This window comes from Lissotriton vulgaris, chromosome 12 (genome assembly GCF_964263255.1).
Source record: "Lissotriton vulgaris chromosome 12, aLisVul1.2, whole genome shotgun sequence".
Classification (NCBI taxonomy): Eukaryota; Metazoa; Chordata; class Amphibia; order Caudata; family Salamandridae; genus Lissotriton; species Lissotriton vulgaris.
Genome location: NC_141700.1, coordinates 14247049 through 14266845, shown reverse-complemented (window position 1 = coordinate 14266845; position 19797 = coordinate 14247049). Strand labels below are relative to the sequence as shown.

At 46.7% G+C, this 19797-nt stretch overlaps 1 protein-coding gene across 2 annotated transcripts in view; it reads right to left on the bottom strand.

Annotated features, from left to right (window-relative positions):
* The window catches only part of POLRMT (RNA polymerase mitochondrial), a 178158-nt gene that overhangs the window by 46081 nt on the left and 112280 nt on the right, over window positions 1–19797 (bottom strand). For both annotated transcript variants that reach the window (XM_086946739.1, XM_086946740.1), the window contains one exon: window positions 3166–3288. In XM_086946739.1, coding sequence (XP_086802865.1) covers window positions 3166–3288 — 123 coding nt within the window. The remainder of the gene's footprint in view (window positions 1–3165; window positions 3289–19797) is intronic.

The window sequence follows — 19797 nt, the reverse complement described above, 5'->3', positions numbered from 1 at the left end:
TGGTAAGCTGGGAGACACATTAAGTAAAGGTGTGAGAGTGTTCAGAGTCACTAGGGGAGACATGGGTTAGTTGAGAGACACATTAGGTAAAGGTGTGAGGGTGTTCAGAGTCACTAAGAGAGACATGGGTTAGCTGGGAGACACATTAAGTAAAGGTGTGAGAGTGTTCAGAGTCACTAAGAGAGACATGGGTTAGCTGGGAGACACATTAAGTAAAGGTGTGTGTGTGAGAGACATGGGTTAGCTGGGAGATACATTAAGTAAAGGTGTGAGAGTGTTCAGAGTCACACAGGGGAGACGGTTAAGCTGGGAGACATTAAGTAAAGGTGTGAGAGTGTTCAGAGTCACACAGGGGAGACGGGTAAGCTGGGAGACACATTAAGTAAAGGTGTGAGAGTGTTCAGAGTCACTAGGGGAGACATGGGTTAGCTGGGGGATACATTAAGTAAAGGTGTGAGAGTGTCCAGAGTCACACAGGGGAGACGGGTAAGCTGAGAGATACATTGAGTAAAGGTGTGAGTGTCCAGAGTCACTAAGAGAGACATGGGTTAGCTGGGAGACACATTAAGTAAAGGTGTGTGAGTGTTCAGTCACACAGGGGAGACAGGCATAAGTGAAGCAGACTGAGTGCCTAGCAGTGTCAGATAAGCACACGCATGCACAGAGCACACACCAATGCAACACCAAGAGCACACAGGTTCAGAAATGTGAGAGGGGAGGTGAGACACTTCCCATCAATCTCCGGCCTCTCTGAGTACTTTTATCAGAAGATGTTTGCATTTTCGGATGTGGGTTTCATCATGGGGAGTATCAGCAGGGGTACCCATGGACAGACAACCCCAAAGTAGTGAGTGGTGTCCTGTTGGATGTCGACTTTCTCCTGCAGTTGCATTCCGAAGGGAAAGGAGCCGGTGGTGCTAACTTGTGTGAGATGCTTTTGGGTTGTCCAGGAGAGTACTGCAGTACATCTATCACCCTTCCTCCCACACCCGATCCCCCCTCCCCAACTAACCAATCACAGTCGTCAGCCCATCTGAATGGGGTCCTTTCCTGTTCTCCATGCTGTTCTTTTTAGGTGTTAGGTGAGTTTGAAGGGTGTGTGTGGTGTATGGGTCGGGTATCACTACCACAAGTGTTTACGTTGAGTCTAGTTTCATGCCGCTGGGCTGTTGATATCCGTATGATCCGCGAGGAAGGGTTTCAGTTTCTTGTGGAGGCCTCACCACGTGTCCCCTGTTCTAATGCCTCCCTATACCCATGTCGCTATCTTGTAATCCCATGTCACCATTCTGAAGCGGTTATCTGTTTCAGGTGCTTTGGATATATTTATAGGTTGGTAATTACCAGTCACTTGCCCTTTTGACACTTTTTTCTCAAGGGCCCATGACAGCCAAGTCAATTTTTTGTGTTCCCCGTGCGCTGCCAAAGGTGTCAGATCTTATCTGGCAGGTACAGTAGGTTGCCCAAGGGTGCAGTCTCTCTCTAGGGTAGGCTTCTTCAGAATTCTGAACCTGCCTCTGGGGAGACTACCTTAGAATGAAGAACCTGTCATTGGCTAGGCTGCTCCAGGCTTTTGAGCTTCGTTAAGGGTGGGTTGCTCTAGGATTCGAAGGAAAAGGAAATGGAACCTGGTTAAGGTAACAATCAGAGGTCAGCCAGTGAATCAGAGACTGGAGAACCTACTGGACAACTACCAACCTTTCAAAGCACTGCCTCCGTAGTTCTGCCAGGAGGGCGGGAAAGACGCATAGTACCTGCCTGACCACTATCAATTCCTTACTCGATTTGCATCATTAGTCTTACAAGGAAGACGGCAAAGACGCATAGTGCTTAGGTACAGTCAGAGGGAGGGTTAATCTTTAATAAGGCATGTGATTTCTTATTGGGTGTTATCACCGCCGAGAGGGTTGCAGATGTGAGGTAAAAGAATAAGGGGTCAGGATTGCTGTCCAGTTGGCTCAAGAGCAACAATTGTTTGGTCATGAAAAGGGTATTGAACGCATGGAGCGTCAATCATGTTGAAAAGGAGCGGTCAAGGCCTGCGACCGAAGGGGTGGACAGGAGAAGGAATACTGCAGCCTTCAGGGTATAAGGTTACGTCCCGAATCAGGCCTATACATGTTTTAGGTGGGAGAGTACAAATTTGGATATCGAGATTTAGCTATAAAGGGATGGATAAGTAGAGCATTTAGTTACTGAGTTAGGAACAGTGAACGGAAAGGACAAAGTTGGCACATGGAAGGGTCTGTGTCTGGCAGTAAAATATCAAGAATGCTTGACAGTGAAAGTCAACTACACTTAAAAAGCAGATGCGGCTGCTTACCAAGAAACAGGTCCCTTGCACAAATCGTCAACGTATGGAAGGCACAGTCGATAAAGCATAATGAGCTTCGTTTCACAAGAATCTATAATTTTTTAATAATCAAAGCGTGGTCAGAAAGGGCATTTTTCAGATTTAGTGAAGATATTGTTCGGCAGACACAAATTGGAGAATGGAGAAGGAAAACGCCAAGCACAACTCCCCCCGCCCCCCTCTCACAAAAAATAGAGTATCCCTGCTGCCTCTAAGAAGACCCCATTCTGCCCCATTAAGACCATGCTTCAAAAAGACAACTCAGAACCCGATCACCAGAAGCCACAACTCGCCAATATCCCTCAGCTTTAGACCGTACAAAGGACTGCACGAGCATCAGGGCGCATCAAACCCATAAAAGAAACCCTCACACATGCTCCGCGAAAAGAAGGAAGAAACAGCGGGAGGCCTCCTTTATCAAATTCACACATCTCAAAAATCCAAGTCTCAAACAAGCTCTGTACAGGGTGCGTTGTGAGCCCCCCTTCTTAATACCATCTACATCCAAACTTGACACCGAACACCACCCTTGCCACTACCACCAACACCTCTCAGCACCAGACAGACAGAGTTGGGTCCCCGGAGCCCCCTGGTAGCACTCACTCAGCAGCAGAGAGGCCTGGAGGACAAAGTACACAAGATCATCGCTCAAAGTCCCAACATCTCCCATCCACAGGCAGACGCCAGGGTTAAATAGAAGTCAACCAAAGCAGAAGAAAAGCCCCATTGATTTCACCAGATAAATACCTGTGCCAAATGGAGTACTTTGTGCAACCCTCCCCTCCCGCCCTAACCCCCCCATCACAACGCACCTGATGCACTGGGAAGTGGGAGATGTACTCGGCTGGGTTCGGTGACCTGGACGCGTTTGCTATTTCCATACAGCAAGCCAGGGCCTGCCAGGGTTCGTCAACGCTCATCCACCACCTCCGGCCCTGAAGGAGAAAGAATCCGAATACCTTTCAGATTAATTTCCTTAAGCTTGAACATATTGGTCAACAATGTGAATTTTTGCTTCAGTATAAGCCTTTGAAGAGTAGAATTTGAAAGAAAGAGCTAAGCCATACACAGGTTCAGACAAAAAAAGACCTGAAAATGTATATGCAAACCAGAACAAGCATTTTTATCGCAATAATGTAAGTTTGAGCAGTTGGCGTTGCAATATTATTTGAAACTCCATTAGCTAAACTTACAGTAATACATGCGTTTATGTGTTACACGGCCGACATCGGTCACAGGGTACAATATGAGCAACCGCCTGAAACAAGGAAAGGTCAAGCAACGATTAGGGAGGTGTTGTGCGACAGAGGATGAAAAGGTGCCCTCAGAAAACAGCTCAGTGCAGACAAAAATGAACAACAAGGTTGGCGTGGCGTGCTGCACTTCCTAAAAATTTTTTTTTCAAGATTTTGGCTTGCCGTGCTATAAGAAAGTTGCGCAGCCACCATAAGCGCTTTGTAAAAAAAAAAAAATCAAATAAAAAAAAGATTTGGGCGAGCCATGCAATAACGAAATCGCGCTCCCGCCATTAGTGAATCTCAAAAGCGGCATGTCACCCCGGAGATAAGAGTAAAAAAAACAAGCATTTGCAATGCAATAGGCCTCGCATTGGTTAGAGATTTTGGCATTGTTTATATTTTGCTGGATTTGTTTGTTGTTTTTTGTACTGAATGTGTTAGCTAACTAGTTTTTTATGTATCTGTGGAGTAAGTTTGTGTATTATACCTTTCGCATTGAATATTTGCTGGTGTAATAGTATATTTAGCATAAGCTAGGGTAGCAATAATGATTATTTGTAAACCATAAACATAGTACGGATAAAAAATCAAAGCGCCGATATTTATAAAGTACAAACACGGATAAAGGCATATATTGGACACTACGTAGGTAAGAAATAATAAGCAGATGCTGCATGTGGCTGTGCCCTGCAAGGCACCAGAAAGCGCATAGACACGTATAACTGAACTTATAAGAGACACACAAGGGCATCTGTTTGTACACTACTATTTGTAAAACATAGCAGAAGGTATCAATAACAATTGGTATTTGTTGCCTCTGTTTGTTGTTATATGTGTAGTGGGATAATATTTATTAACAAATTGCAGAGAAATATAGTAGCACGTTCAAAGTGCTGCTTATAAACATGCAAAACAAACACTAGTTAAATATGTCCTGTGAGTTGCCCTAAACAGTAACCTAATGTTAGTACAGCAAAAGCGGAACGTAAATATAAGTGAAACCGACTCAAAATGTATTGCTGCGGTAGCAGAAGCAAAAGCGGCAAGTATGTAAAACGAAAATTTCTAACTCCCAAGCACACGTAATTTAACGTCAAATTATTTCTACTTATTCAGAACAATACATATATCTTAAACAAAAAAACAAGTGAGTCAATAGTTCCAATTTCCAAGTCAGATTCTTGTCTTGTTTTAATTCTGATTTTTCTCCAAACAGCACAACAGCCAACGCATTTCGCGTTCCTAGGAACGTGAAACAGACATGGCGAGGAAGTACTCTGAAGCAGCGCCACTCTAGCTGGATTAATAGAAATAAATGATGAGAACCTAACACGGATTATAAGAATACCAACACGGATATAATTTTCGCCACTTGGAACCCACGTGTGGGTTGGAAATATCACCACACATAAATTAGCCTTGAGAAAGTCGCAGGAGCCACTATCTGTAGCGACGAAACGCGTTGGCTGTTGTGATGTTTGGAGAAAAATCAGAATTAAAACAAGACAAGAATCTGATTTGGAAATTGCAACTATCGACTCACCTGTTTTTTTGTTTAAGATATATGTATTGTTCTGAATAAGTAGAAATAATTTGACATAAATTACGTGTCTTTGGGAGTTAGAAATTTTCCTGGTGAGAGACTTGTCTCTCGATTTATGGATTTTGTGTGGTTTTCCATACCTTTGAGCACCGTACGAATATTTGGAAACTGATGAAAAAAGGGTGAATCTGAATCCTAAGCGCCACTGAACCTATAATTAAACCACGTCGCTATTTGTTTATGTAAAACGAGTTAAAGCTATTGCCTTTGTGAATGGCAATGTCTTTTATTTATGTTTTAAAAACCAAAATAAAAGGCATAGACATTTACAATTTTGTTTTTTTTAATAGGGTCATACGTTTGTACATAATGTTTACTTGGTTATATATAAAGGTAACAAAAATGCTTTATTAGACTTTATTATAACTTTTAAACATACTGGACAGCAGGTACACTGCTCTACAACATAGCTTAAACACATTGGCCAAGCCAATAGCTCTGGCAAAACACTTATAAGGTCCCAAAGGCGTGACCTATTGGCTATGCCAAAGCTTGTTCTATTGTGTTCCCAACTTTTAGCCTCACAACTGTTCCTCTTCAGAACCTTCAAGCTGAAACAGAGCGCGGAACATCTTCAGAACTAAATCCATGCAACGAAAGAGAGGAATACCATGGCCAAATGCTCTGCGTCACTATATTTTGTGAAACAAAGAGGTCCACACGGTATTCCTCACTCAACCCAAACCAGGGCACGACAACTTCACCTCCGACTTCAAAGTCCTAAACAGTCACTTGGCCCCTTCTATCAATGCCGGTAATGAATGAATAACCTCAGACAAGCAGGCAAATAGGACGTCCACTGATTAACCCACGTCGCCATAGGAAATTGGTGATCATAATGATGAAGGAAGGACCCAGATTATCCATGCATGCTGATCCTCCAAACTACAGCAGCTCATCTTTGGCAAGACAGATATGAGCTGGGAAAATATAATGAGCTCGAAAATCCCGTATCATAAACTCAGGCAATGTTCGTGGAGGAGTACTTTGGAGAAGCCATGACGAAAGCAGATCCCTGGGACAAGATGCATCCTGAGGTTTTCAAGATGAAGCATCAACAAAGGGACCAGAAATATGAAGATATGACACCGCAGCGGAAGACTCTCATGAAGATGGCTTCGTGAATAAACGGGAAGTGCTCAGTTCAACGAGTGGAATGCAAAGAGGTGGCGTATCGAGCCAAGCAACCTGAGGAAGGACATTGCTGTTGTACTGGTTGCCAGAGGAATGATATACACAATTCTAAATAGTTTCGGTTAAGTGACTGGATGTGACTGGCACTCTCTCAACTACGAGAATCTGCTTTGGTACTTGGAAATTTGCCAGATTTAGGGTTGGTTGCATGGTCGGAATAGGTTTACTCATGACTCCTAGGAAACATTTCAATGGAGAATTTAACAATGTCAGTGAATGGAGATAAAAATGACTAGCATATGTAGGTGCTGAAAATGCACCCCCTAAGTGGGGCTGCACTTTCGGTACCTACATGGTAGAATCCCAGCAAGTCATGGACACTATACATTTTCTCGATAGTCAGCCACTATTTCTATGCCAGTTGTAGATTAAGTTGACTCCACCGTACATGGTTGGAGACAAATCAGCTTAGCTTGTCAGTTCCACGATTATGTCAAGGACGAGCCGATGGTGCATCTGGAGAGGTCTCCTACCATAAAAAAAGAAGCCAGTAATTTCAGCAGTAATTCGGATGGGGTGCCCAAGTTGTTTTGTGTAGTGATGGGGATTGACGGTATATCTATAAGAGCTCTCCTCTACATCAAACTCATCTTGGAGAGGGATGGACACCATTGTGCCTGGGTCGATTCGGCCGAGCTCCAATACACCCTTTCAGCTTACCTTATTGTACGGTCTAGTAACACCTGATGTGTTGTACTTGGCAGGGCTGTGCTCCTGCTTGCCATTCAGTTTGTTCACTGTCCATCTATAGGTTTTAGTGCTGGTAAATGGCTCTGTTTGTTAATGATACTGCTGTGTTTCCTCTGTGGTTGTGCAGTATCCTTTAATTAGCACCTTCTGATGTCTGTAGTGAGTAGGCGTGTGTAAAAAGTGAAATTGCACTGCCGAGGTGGTACACTCCGGTCTGGGCAGCGTGTCGCCCACGTGAGGGTGGGATGTGGGCTGACACTGAAGTTCCGTTGCCTCTGTGTCCAACTGTGTGCACGGGTTGGGCTCCTTAAACACCAATGCTTCAAAGGATCCTTTAGGCTGGACTGAGCCCACGCACAAGAGCGAGGCTCATGTTAAATTAAACCAGAAGGGAGTCACTGTGTGTCACTTCATTAAAGATAGTGTAATGACGAAGGCTGTAGTGAGATCTTGTGCTCAAATGTGAGATTACCACTGCTGAACAGAGCTGTGCACTGAGGTGTGAGACTATAAGACTAAACAAAAGTGAGCGAGAGGCTGCTTCACTGTGTGCCACATCACTGAAGTACAGAGGATGACTGCAACTTCAGTGAGACATCGCACTAGTGTACCATTGTGTAAAACGCACATGAGCTGAGTGACACCATCTGATGAATGTGCCACTCTTAAAGCTGTTGGGATGGCTGAGGCTGGAGTGAGACTGTGTGCGCATCACTGTGAGGCTTACACACTCCGAATGAGGGAGTGCACTAAGATGTGAGACCATCATGCATAGGGGCCGACAGAGTGCCACAGTCATACAGACTCTCACCAACATGGGGAGGCTGTGATCCAAATAGTGACCACCACATCCAGTGAGTGACATTACTCCAAGGTGTACAATTGCATTAGTCTACAGGGTGACCAAGCGTGAGACACGCCTACGCCTAACCAAGCAGTCTGATTCCGCCAGCATGTGCAACTCCAATAAAAAGTATAGTTTCACAGCGGCAGGAGTGGGTCTGTGTCTTGGGAGTCCAATGTCCGCCTATTGAGGCTGTTCATTGGTGTGTGTCACGCCAAAAGTGTGAGGATTGCACGCTCACTGAATGAGCCCGTGCCAAAACCTGTAACTCCATTAAAGCCTGTGGCATCATTGCGCGTGGCATGAGACTCACACTCACTGAGTGAAAGTGCACCAATTTGTGAGACCCCCCCCACCCCCTTTCAGGGAGCGTGTGAGTACAGTAACGTCTTTGTCGCTGACAAGGTCTGCCAAGGACGGATCGGTCGCTGCAGTGAGCCCTGTGTGCACGGAGGTCACCCTGACAAGAAAGAGAAGGCCCTTTCGAGAAACCGGTCCCCAGAGCCCAAACAGGAAGGGCAGCTGGGTCGCGGTCTTGGCAACCCCGGGCCAGCACAGAGCGCAACACTCACTGGAAGCAGGCTGCATAGACGCGGTTCTAGCTGAGAGGTGCTATCCTACAAGAAGTGCTATACACAGTACATCACTAAATCTCTACCCCGGAGCAGTGGCCAGCTGTTGCCCTCGGGTACCGAACGTGGGGTAAGGGCACCTAAACTCACCCCCGCAGACGGGCATTCCCAAACCCCCTCGTTTGGGGATGGTAGCACGTGGGTGGCTGCAAGTCTAGCCATCCACCGGTTTCAATTTTCTGGGAATGAGTTAGTGTACATTTAAAACGTGTATTTCACCATCATGACCCAAGACGTCCCCAAAATAAACACCAGCCGGGCGGTGAAATTTTAAAGGCCACAGGTTAATTCATACTGGACTTAAAATGGAAAATCACACCCGCTACAAACCTACCCCCAAAAGCTGTTAACGCGGCTCAGTTCTCGCACCTAGTCTTACTGGGGCACTGGTCTGATACAGACTCGTCCCCTGCCTAGAACGTGCATTGCTTAAAGTGTGCTGCTGACTTACCAACAGATCCGCGGACTGTGTTTAATTTTGAGACTCGGCCCGCGCGCGCACACACAGCTCACTGTCCTTGGCCGGGCCTCTTCTGCACGAGCTCCAGCTGCAATCCGTGCAGGGTTTCCGGCACCCGCTGTTTGGATGGCTCAAGGCCTGCACGCGCACAGGACCAACAGGAAGAAACAGAAAAACAAGCAGCCCACCTCACATGCCTTCTTTCATGTACTTGCTTCTCTGTAAAATGGTTACAAAAAAGCAGAAGCCCACGACTGGTGTGTGCGCGCCACAGCGAGCCGTGGTTTCAATTATCGTGCCCGTGTCTGGGCACGATAATTTAAACCACATGGCCTATTGGTGTCTATTACGCGCACCAAGCGCGTAATAGACACCAATAGGCCATGAGCGGAGCAATGCGCCTGCCTTTGGCCAATTGCGTGCAGTCTTTTATAAAAAGACGCACGCAAAGGCCAATCGCGTAGTACAAAAGGAAAAGAACACGCACGAGCGTGTGCGATTCCTAGGTCAGTGCTGAAACCCCGTTTTTCAGCTAATAAATGTCTCGCGCTGCGTGAGAAATGCTGCGCACTGCAACGCTAGGTGAGAGACATTAAAAAGAAAGGGTTGAGGTCGCCATGAATATCAAGCTTAGCGTGCCGCTCTGCACCAAAAAAATGTATTAAAAAGAAATTCAAGGATTTGGGCAAGCCGCGCTATAAGAAAGTTGTGCGGCCGCCAAAGGCTCTGCGTAAAGAAATATAATTTGCACAACCACCATTATTGAAGCTCCAAAGCAGGAGGCCAGTGTGCTTCATAAAGAAAATAGTACTCGCTATAACAGATCCTGGGTAACAACACATGTAACAGGAGCAGTCCTTATGGGAGGGTACAAAAGGCGTTACTAAGGAGGGGCTAGAAAAGAGATTAACCAAAGAAACATACGCATTTGCCTATGCAGCCAAAAAGCATTTTGCAATGTGTTCGAGCAAGACACTGCATGATCACGCGGACCTTTAGAAGCTTCATGATTCTATCAGCAACATTGTTTCGAATGATTACAAGTTACATTTAGATTAATTTCCTCTAGACGTGAGCCTGCTGGCCAGCAGTATTCGATTTCTGCAAGACACGGCGTGATTTATCAAATTAACTTACAACCGCACAGCCTTCCTTATACTCACGCAGTCCAAAAATAGGACTGGGTTGCGTCTCCTTTTCTACCCCTCTGGCACAGGAGCCTGTTGGCCCATGTTTATATCCTGATTCAGCTCATGAAACGGTTGGATATAAGTTGTCTCCCTCTGTCCTGAAGAAGATCCTGGTTTAAGGACTTAATGCACTTTTGTTTATTAATGGGGTCGAAACTTCGACTCTAATTTAAAACCGTACTGATTATGCTGCAAAATGTTGATAACAGTTATTGTGTTACCATATCCATTATTGCAAAATGCTTTTTGGCCGCATAGGCTATCAGACAGGTATTCTTATAAAAGACTCTGAAAATATTGTATGAACACTCCTCTTTCCACGTTTTCCGAAACCCTCACAACGAGTACTTGCTTTGAGCACTATCCCACCCGGAGCATCTATGTTTTTTTATATCTAAGATGCATGAATATAATGCTATGATAAAAAGAGAAGTGAACCTTCAAAATGTTTTTCTTTAATTTTTTGAAATGGGTGATGTGATGATTGTGTACTAGGCTCTCCACAGTGACCTTGGAAACTCCAGCATGCAAATCTGCTGACATTGTCTGTTCTCAGCAGAGGCTAAATCTATCCAAGGTTCTCCCTACAGCAGAACGAGACCTTGCGCCACCTCTGTATGGAGATGCCATTTGTGATCTACTAGGCACTGTTGGCTGAGTTTGTCCACTGAGGCGTTCAGAGAACCGGACAGATGTTGAACCAACAGAGAAAAGCACTGGCATTCCAGCCACGTCCAGAGGTGCAGGGCCTAGCGATGAAGGGTCCAGGATCCAACCCCGCCCTGCTTGTCGCAGTATCAAATGGTGGTAGTGTGGTACATAAACACCTGAACCAGCCTTCCCTTGATGGAGGGTAGAAAGGCTTTTAATGCCAGTTGCATTGCTCGGATCTCTAGCAGGTTGATGTGGAGCCCGGATTCCGTCAGAGACCAGACTCTGATTTCCATCTCTCCCAGAAGGCCGGCCAATCACAGGAGTGACGCATTTGTCACTACTGTGAAATCTGAGTGGGGAAGGGAGAGAAGTCTGCCTCTGACCCAATCCTGGTTTGTGAGTCACCACTGTAGGTCGATCGCAGTCCCCTCCGAGATCTGTACCAAGTTGGAGAGATTCCCCTGATGCTGTGCCCACTGAAAATTCAGATCCCACTGCAGGGCCCGCATTTGCGAGCAGGCCTGTGTCACTAGCAGGATGCAGGAGGCCAGGAGGCATAGCAGCCTCAGAGAGTCTCACTGAAATCCAGGACGGAGGCTGAAATATCAGTATCTTAGAATGAATGTCCTGGACACAATGCTCAGGAGGATAAACCCGGAACTGCACTGTCGCCAGAACAGCTCCAATGAAAGGGAGCGTCTGAGAGGGAGTCCGGTGTGACTTCGGTACGTTGATAGTGAACCCAGCGAGTGCAGGAAGTTCACCGTAGTCTGGAGGTGGGGGACAACAGCCTGGGACAAACCCATGGTCAACAGCCAGTTGTGGAGATAAGGGAAGACTGACCCCAGATCTCCGCAGAGGAGCTGCAACCATTGGCGTTACTTTGGTGAACATATGAGCGGCTCTGTTAAGTCAAAAAGGAAGCACAGCAAATTGAAAATACTTGTGGCCAACCGTACACTGCAGATAACGTGGATAATGCCAATGGGCAGTTAAGACATGAATGTGAAAGTAGGCATCCTGCAAGTCCTACACAACCATCCAGTCTCTTAATTCAAGGGCAGACCAGACCTGAGCCAACGTGAGCATTTTGAATTTCTCCTTTTTGAGGAAGAGATTAAGAGTTCAGAGATCGAGGCTAGGATGAAGGCCCTTGTCCTTCCTGGGAACCAGAAAGTATCAGAAATAACAACCACAGCGGACTTCTGGCACAGGAACCCTCTCTACGGCTTCCTTGGCCAATAAAGCTGTGACCTCTTTGCAGAGACGGGACAGATGATCCTCCATCAGCCGATTGTGAGATGGTGGAATGGGGAGAGGGGTAGTCTAGAATCCCCACCGAGACCAGGAAGACCGTCACCCAGGCCCTCGTCACCAGCCGACTGGACTACGGCAACGCCCTCTACGCCGGTACCACCGCCAAGCTCCAGAAGAGACTCCAGCGGATCCAGAACGCCTCAGCCAGACTCATCCTCGACATCCCACGAACCAGCCACATCACCGGACACCTGAGAGACCTTCACTGGCTCCCCGTCAACAAAAGAATCACCTTCCGCCTCCTCACCCACGCACACAAAGCCCTACACGACCAAGGCCCGAGCTACCTCAACAGCCGGATCAACTTCTACGCTCCCAAACGCCACCTCCGATCAGCCAACCACGCCCTCGCCGCCGTCCCCCGCATCCGAAGAGCGACTACAGGTGGAAGGTCCTTCTCCTACCTGGCCGCCAAGACCTGGAACTCCCTCCCTCCCGACCTGCGCCTGACCCAAGACCACCTCTCCTTCAGGAAGAAGCTGAAGACCTGGCTGTTCGAGCAGTAGCGCCCCCCCCCCCCCAGCGCCTTGAGACCCTACGGGTATGTAGCGCGCTCTATAAGTGTCATTGATTGATTGATTGATAGAAGGGGAGGGTGTAGCACCTTTGGACAATCTGCAAAATCCAAATGTCAAGGAAACTACCCTGCCTAGCTAGTCAGTCATGTCAAATTCACATCTAATAGTGAAATTTTCCTTATTTCTACTGTCACTTGGGAGAGTAAAGCAGAGGCCTCCTCCAGGATCTGTATCAGCACTTGAGAAACCATATCCCACCAAGCGTGACAATAACAGACAATAAGGTGTTCAATGACTGCAATGCCAGGCTGGCGGAAGAAAACATCTTCTTCCTAAATGAGTCCAGCCTCTTGAGTTCCCCATCCGGGGGAAGGGTAGGGAAAGCTCCTTTGGGGGAGGAGGTTTTGACCACCAAGTTCTCAGGAGCAGGGTTTTGTGTGAAGAGGTTTGGCTCCCCGGGCGCAGGTCGATGGCAGCGGGCAATAACCTATTCAAAGGAGCCCCTGTGTTAGATTTGGACCAGGTACACAACAGGACATCAGTGAGGGTGTCACTGAATGAGAGTAAGGTTTCTGGCGCAGAGATTCCTGGTTGCAGCATCTGTCAAGAGATTAGTCTTGACTGCCCTGGTGGGGAGCTGAAGGTCAAGGACCTCAGCTGCCCTATGCACCACAATTGCATAGGGCAGCACCCCTCCTTCAACCTCTCACCCCCCTCGCTCACACCCCACTATCACACCTCCTCCCCCACAACAGCCAGCCTCCACATCGCCCCCATTTACCCGTCCCCCCCTAGCACTGATGCCCTTCCCAATAACGCCAACACCAACCCTAACACCTATCCTCTCGCTAACACCCTCACCAGCTCCACCTCTCCACCCCGATCCCCCCGTCTCCAGCAACCTATTCGTCTGTTCACCGCCAGTACCCCCCCCCCCCCCAACCCCGCGCCCATCACCACGCTGGACATGATTATGTCCACCCTCCTCCAAATGAAAGAAGAGCTACACTTCATCAAAGAGTTGCTCATCACATACCCCAGACACCCTCATCCCACCACCACCCTTACACCTAATAACACTTCCCCCTCACCTCCTTCTCGCCCTACCACACAACACTCCACACACAGGACCTCTATCCCCCCTCGCAATACCACCAATCGCAATAACAATCGCAATCACATTACCACCAAGTGTAATATTCCCACTACACCTAACACTTCCTCATCACCTCCTACTCGCCTTATCACACAACTCTACCCACACTGGACCTTTACCCCCTATCGCAATACCACCAATCGCCCCAGACGCACTACCAATACGATCTCAGACCATGACGTACACACCCTTCTCCACTCCTACGTCCCGGCTCCCCAAAATCGCCTAGCCACCAACCACATGTCCATCCCAACGATTATCTCTAACCCCCTCAGGCACCAAAAGGATAACAACAGAGGCGCCGTCCCCAACAACCTCACAAATGTACCCCTCACTATAGAACCCTCCTCCACCCTTTGCACCCCTAGCCTCAAATGCATACTTCTCAACTGCAGATCGGCCCAAAAACATTCCGCGGAGGTCGCCGACCTCATCATGTCTATGGAACCGGATCTAGCCATTCTAACTGAAACATGGCTGTCCGATTCCTCAACACCTATCTTGGATATCCTAGTCCCCCAACTACTGTATCATTAGACTTGACAGGGCGGCCAAAAAGACAGGCGGTGGAATTGCCTGTATCTACAGAAGCAACCTCTCAGTCTCTAAAGCGTCCGCCCCCTCTCTTACTTCCTGTGAATACCTTTGCCTTGATGTCATCAGCGAAAGCAAACCGGTATGCTCACTACACATTATATACCACCCACCTGGGGACAAGATTTCCTTCTCCCAACAACTCATGGATACAATATCAGCCAACTCGGGACGGCAGAACACCCAAATTTTCCTTGGCGACAACAATCTCCACTGGAATGACAGCAGTGACACAGTGGTAAACAGCCTCAAAAGCTTCCTCAACGCACTTGATCTCACCCAAATATGCAATAGTCCGACCCATGAGAGAGGTTCTATCCTCGACCTTATCATCTCCAAAGAGGACGCTATTCAACTTGAGTCAATCCAACCCTGTGACTGGTCAGATCATCATATTGTCTCCTTCCTCATCAATGAAAAACTTAAATTTAACCCTGTTCAACACGCTAAACCCAAAGTTTGGAAAAGAGACTTGAAGAAACTCAACCCAAACTCCTTACCGCCTAACAGTCGCAATCGACTACTCCCTCCTCCCGGCGCTACGGACGTTCAACTACTGACTGACGACTATCTCAATGCTATGTCCACAATAATCAATGAGGCTGCACCCATGCAACTGAAAAGAGTTTCGTCCAAGATTTCCAACCCATGGTATGACGGGAGCCTCAATGAGGATAGACGGGCCATGCGAATGGCAGAGCGCACCTGGAGATCAGCCCCCTCTGCACTGCACCTAAAAACCCTGAAGAAACAGAGAAATGCCTACTTCAGGAAAATAAAACGCTCAAAAAGAGATTTCTTCAGCCTCCAGCTCGCCCAAGCAAAAAACCGCCCAAGAAAATTATTTGACTTAATCAGAACACAATCCAAAGAACAACCCCAGACACTCAGCACCAGGGGCGTTACACCTTCCTGTGAAGACTTCTCTGCTTTTTTTATCCAAAAAACTGACAACATAAGAAGCGATCTCCTCAATGACGCAATCCTTTACTCCAACCCCCAACACACAGCTATGCCTGAACCAAAGAACAATGCTACATGGTAATCCTTTGGCACCTACTCCGAAGAAGAAATTGGCAGATTGCTCAGCACCCTGAAACCATCCAATCACCTCACTGACCCCCTTCCTGCTGACGCTGTAAAAGACTTTACCCCTTTGCTCCTTCCACTCTGGACTAAGATTATCAATAGCTCTCTTCAACAAGGATCCATCCCTAGCGCCCTCAAAGTCGGGCAAGTCACACCGCTATTAAAAAAACCAACAGCAGACCCCACTGATCTAAACAATTACCGCCCTATTACAAATATTCCCACCCTCGCTAAACTGTTGGAGAAATGCGTACAGCTACAACTGACTAAACACATAGACAAGTTTGATCTCCTTAACGCCCATCAGTCAGGCTTCCGAGCAGGGCACAGTACCGAAACTGCCATGACTCACATAGTGGACGACGCCCTCCAAATCCTAGACCAAAACGATACTTGCCTCCTCATCCTCCTGGATCACTCCTCAGCATTCGACACAGTTAAACATAAGAACTTACTCGAACTGTTAAACACAAGAATGGGCATTTCTGGGACTGTTCTCAAGTGGTTCATCTCCTTTCTACACAACCGGTCATAAAGATTCAAAAGTAACAACCTGTTGTCCCCTCCGGTACCTGTATCGCTAGGCGTCCCGCAAGGATCCTCCCTCTCCCCAACACTGTTCAACCTAGTTATGGAACCTCTCACTACTTTGCTACAGACATCCAATGTTCACTTTCACATGTATGCCGACGACACCCAACTTTATCTCAAAATACAATCTCCCAAGGACATCATGCTTCTGAACACCACGATCAGAAACACCCAATCCTGGCTTGCCGAGAATCACCTCAAACTCAATGCGCTGAAGACTGAGTTCGTCCTGATCTCACCTCCCGCAAAAATCTCTACGGCCCAAACATGGTTTAAACACTTAACGGCTCTAAATGTACAACCTACCATCGTAGACTCGGCAAAATCTCTAGGCATAACACTCGACGCCAATCTCGACATGCAGCAGCACATCAGCAAGGCAACCAAAGGAGCGAACTTCCAAATCAATACCCTGAGAAAACTTAAACCCTTCCTCCCAGCCAAAGACTTCCAAACCGCAGTACAATCTATAGTCATCCCGCACATAGAATATGGTAGCACCGCCCTCTGCGGGCTCCCCCCTAACTACAACGGCACCCCTAAGAGCGTCCCTTAACGCTGCAGCGAGACTCATCACTGGTTCAAAAAAACACTCGCATATTTCCGCTGACTTTAAATCCCTGAACTGGCTGCCTTTTGAAGCCAGAATACATCTGAAAATCGCCTGCATGACTCACAAGGCTGTACACCACAACTCGCCCAGCTACCTCACTCAAAAGCTGACAATCTCGGGTGGCTCTAGAACTACTAGAAGCACAAACAATCTTCTACTGAAGCCTCGAAGATTTCGGAAGGAAAAAACCTATAAACGCTCCTTTTCAGGAATAGCACCCAGGATCTGGAACTCACTCCCCCCTGAAACCAGGCTCATCTCCTCCAACAAACTTTTTAAGAAAGAAGTAAAAGCTATCCTCATGGCTAAACACACATGATCTATTATTCTGTATCTCTCATGAATCTGCTCTGTAAGACCTGCCTGACCACCTTGGTCTTTATGTATTACTGGTATTATCGGCTTACTTGATTGTATACGTTCCCTCTTTGTATATTGTTATATTGTTGACGCACCTGCCTGACTTTGCACACTGTACCTACACCACCTCAACGATCCCTACTCTTGTACTACTGATGCACCTATGTGACTACACATCCTGCACTCACCCACCTCAACTATGCCCTCCTTTATGCTATCTCCAAAAATTTTTAACACGCTTACGCAAGTATATGCTCCTTATTTTTGTACTTTATATTATTGGCACAACTGTTTGACTATGCACCTTGTACCGACACTACCTCACCTGTGACCTACCTCATGTTTTTTTGACCTACCTATGTAACTATGTAACTACCTAACTACCTCAACTATTACATTGTATTACTCTATCACCCCGTGTCTTGTAAAGCGCTCGGATATCTGCAAAGATCTTGTTCGCGCTATATTAAACTTTACAAATAAATAAATAAAATTACAACAGAGGAGGTTATGAAAGGTCTGACCCCGGCCAAATCAGGGTCACCTTCAGATCCCTGTCCGCCTAAAACAATGGCTCTATTAGCAACCTGCTGTGCTCCAATTATTAGAGATATTTTCAATCTTTCAATCCACACGGATACCATTCCAGTGACATGGAAGGAGGCATATGTGCGCCCTATTTTGAAAAAACCCATGGCGGACACCTTAATTCTTGCTAACTATCGGCCCATCTCTTTTCTTCCTTTGTTGAGCAAAATTCTGGAAGGTATCATTAATCGACAACTGAGTACCTATCTAGAGGATAATCAGCTTTTGGATCCTTCACAGTCAGGGTTTCGACCAAGCTTTGGTACATAGACTGCAATCCTGGCAGTGACCGATTCCCTCAGACTGAATTTTGATGCGGGGGGTTCAGCCATTCCGATCCTCCTAGATCTCTCCGCAGCCTTTGATACCATCTCGCATTCTAGACTGGCGGAGAGATTTGCAGCCTCGGGTATCGAGGGGGCTGCACTTAAGTGGCTTAAACACTTTCTGTCTGGCAGAACCCAAACGGTGATGATGGGTCCATACACCTCTGAAAAAAGACATCTTGACAGGGGAGTTCCGCAGGGCTTCTGTTTAAGCCCAACTCTTTTTAACTTATAAATGGCTCCATTAGCAAGGATTGTCGAGCGGCTGGGTTTCGAGATCATCTCTTACGCAGATGATACACAGCTGATATTTACCATTGGTCCAAACCCAGCACTCGACAAAGTCCGCTTTGCCACCGGTATGCTTGCCATCTCTGACTGGATGACAGAAAACTGTCTCCAGTTAAACCCGGAAAAAACCGAGGTGATTCTTATGGGGAAAGCCATAAATGTCTGGTCAGACGACTGGTGGCCGACGCACTTGGGACTCGCCCCTTCGCCCAAACTAAGAGTAAAAAATCTGGGGCTAAAGCTTGACTGGGTCTTGAATATGAAACATCACGTCTCGGCCACGACTAGTTCGTGCTATTACGGCCTCCGATTGTTGAGAAAAATTATACCTTACATACCCGTTCCCCATCGCAGGATTCTAGTACAGGCCATGGTAACGAGCCGCCTGGACTATGGGAATGCTTTGCTGGCGGAAGTTGGAGAGACACTACTGGCCAAACTTCAGGTGGTTCAAAACACGGCTACCAGAATGATCTTAAATCAGCCGGCAGGTTCACCGTCAGCTCCCTTGCTGAAGGAATTGCATTGGCTGTCATTAAGGGAAAGGTCTTTTTTTAAGATTTGCTGCCTGACGTACAATGCATTAAATGAAAGACGCCCTCTGTATCTGCGAAAAAAATTACAGAAATATTCCCCTTGTAGGAATCTCAGATCCAGTGCTCAGGATCTGTTACAGACTCCTCAAATTCGGCTGGTCTGAACGGGAGGCAGATATTTTTCCTTTTTAGCGCCAACGTATTGGAATCAACTCCCGCAGGCTTTACGTAAAATCACTAGCTATCAGGTCTTCAGGAAACAGCTGAAAGCCTACCTGTTTTAACATCTTGGGTGATTCATCTTTTCGTCCTCCCTTTAAGGAATATTTCTTCTGCCTAGTTAGCGCCGCAATGCCCCAGGGTGATGTGAACGCTGTACAAAATTTTGACATAACATAAGCCTCAAAAGGAGCAGACAAAAACATGGAAAACGGCCTGTCAAAAAGCGTCAGAGGGGTAGCGCTTCTCCGGATTAGTGCTGGCTGGTGCAGAAAGAAAAGAACTGACGTCAGCGCACCTGGGTGGTGCCTATCTAGGTACCGCGACGTCACTTCCAGGACGGACAACACCATCAACCGGCGGGCAGGGTTAATGTGCACAAAAAATCTTTTGGATCCAGACAGACGCCTTAGGAAATTCTAAGGTAAGGAATCTCAAGCTAGAAGTTCCTATAAGATAGGGCTTAAGTTTAGTTTAAAAGTTATAATCGCATATGGAGTGATCGTTAGAATCATATTTCATAAAAACTGAAAGCTGGTCTGAGAACACAACAATATGCATTTCAGCACTAATGTTGCTATCAGTCCTCATGTTTGCAATCATTGGCTTGGTAAATAAAAAAGTCGAATTTGTACGTACAAAAATGTGTATTCTATGTATAGTTCAAATTAAACATTTGCTTTTAGAAACCCCCCCAGTATTCCAAAATATTGCAAAATTCCTATTTATTCCAATAATGAC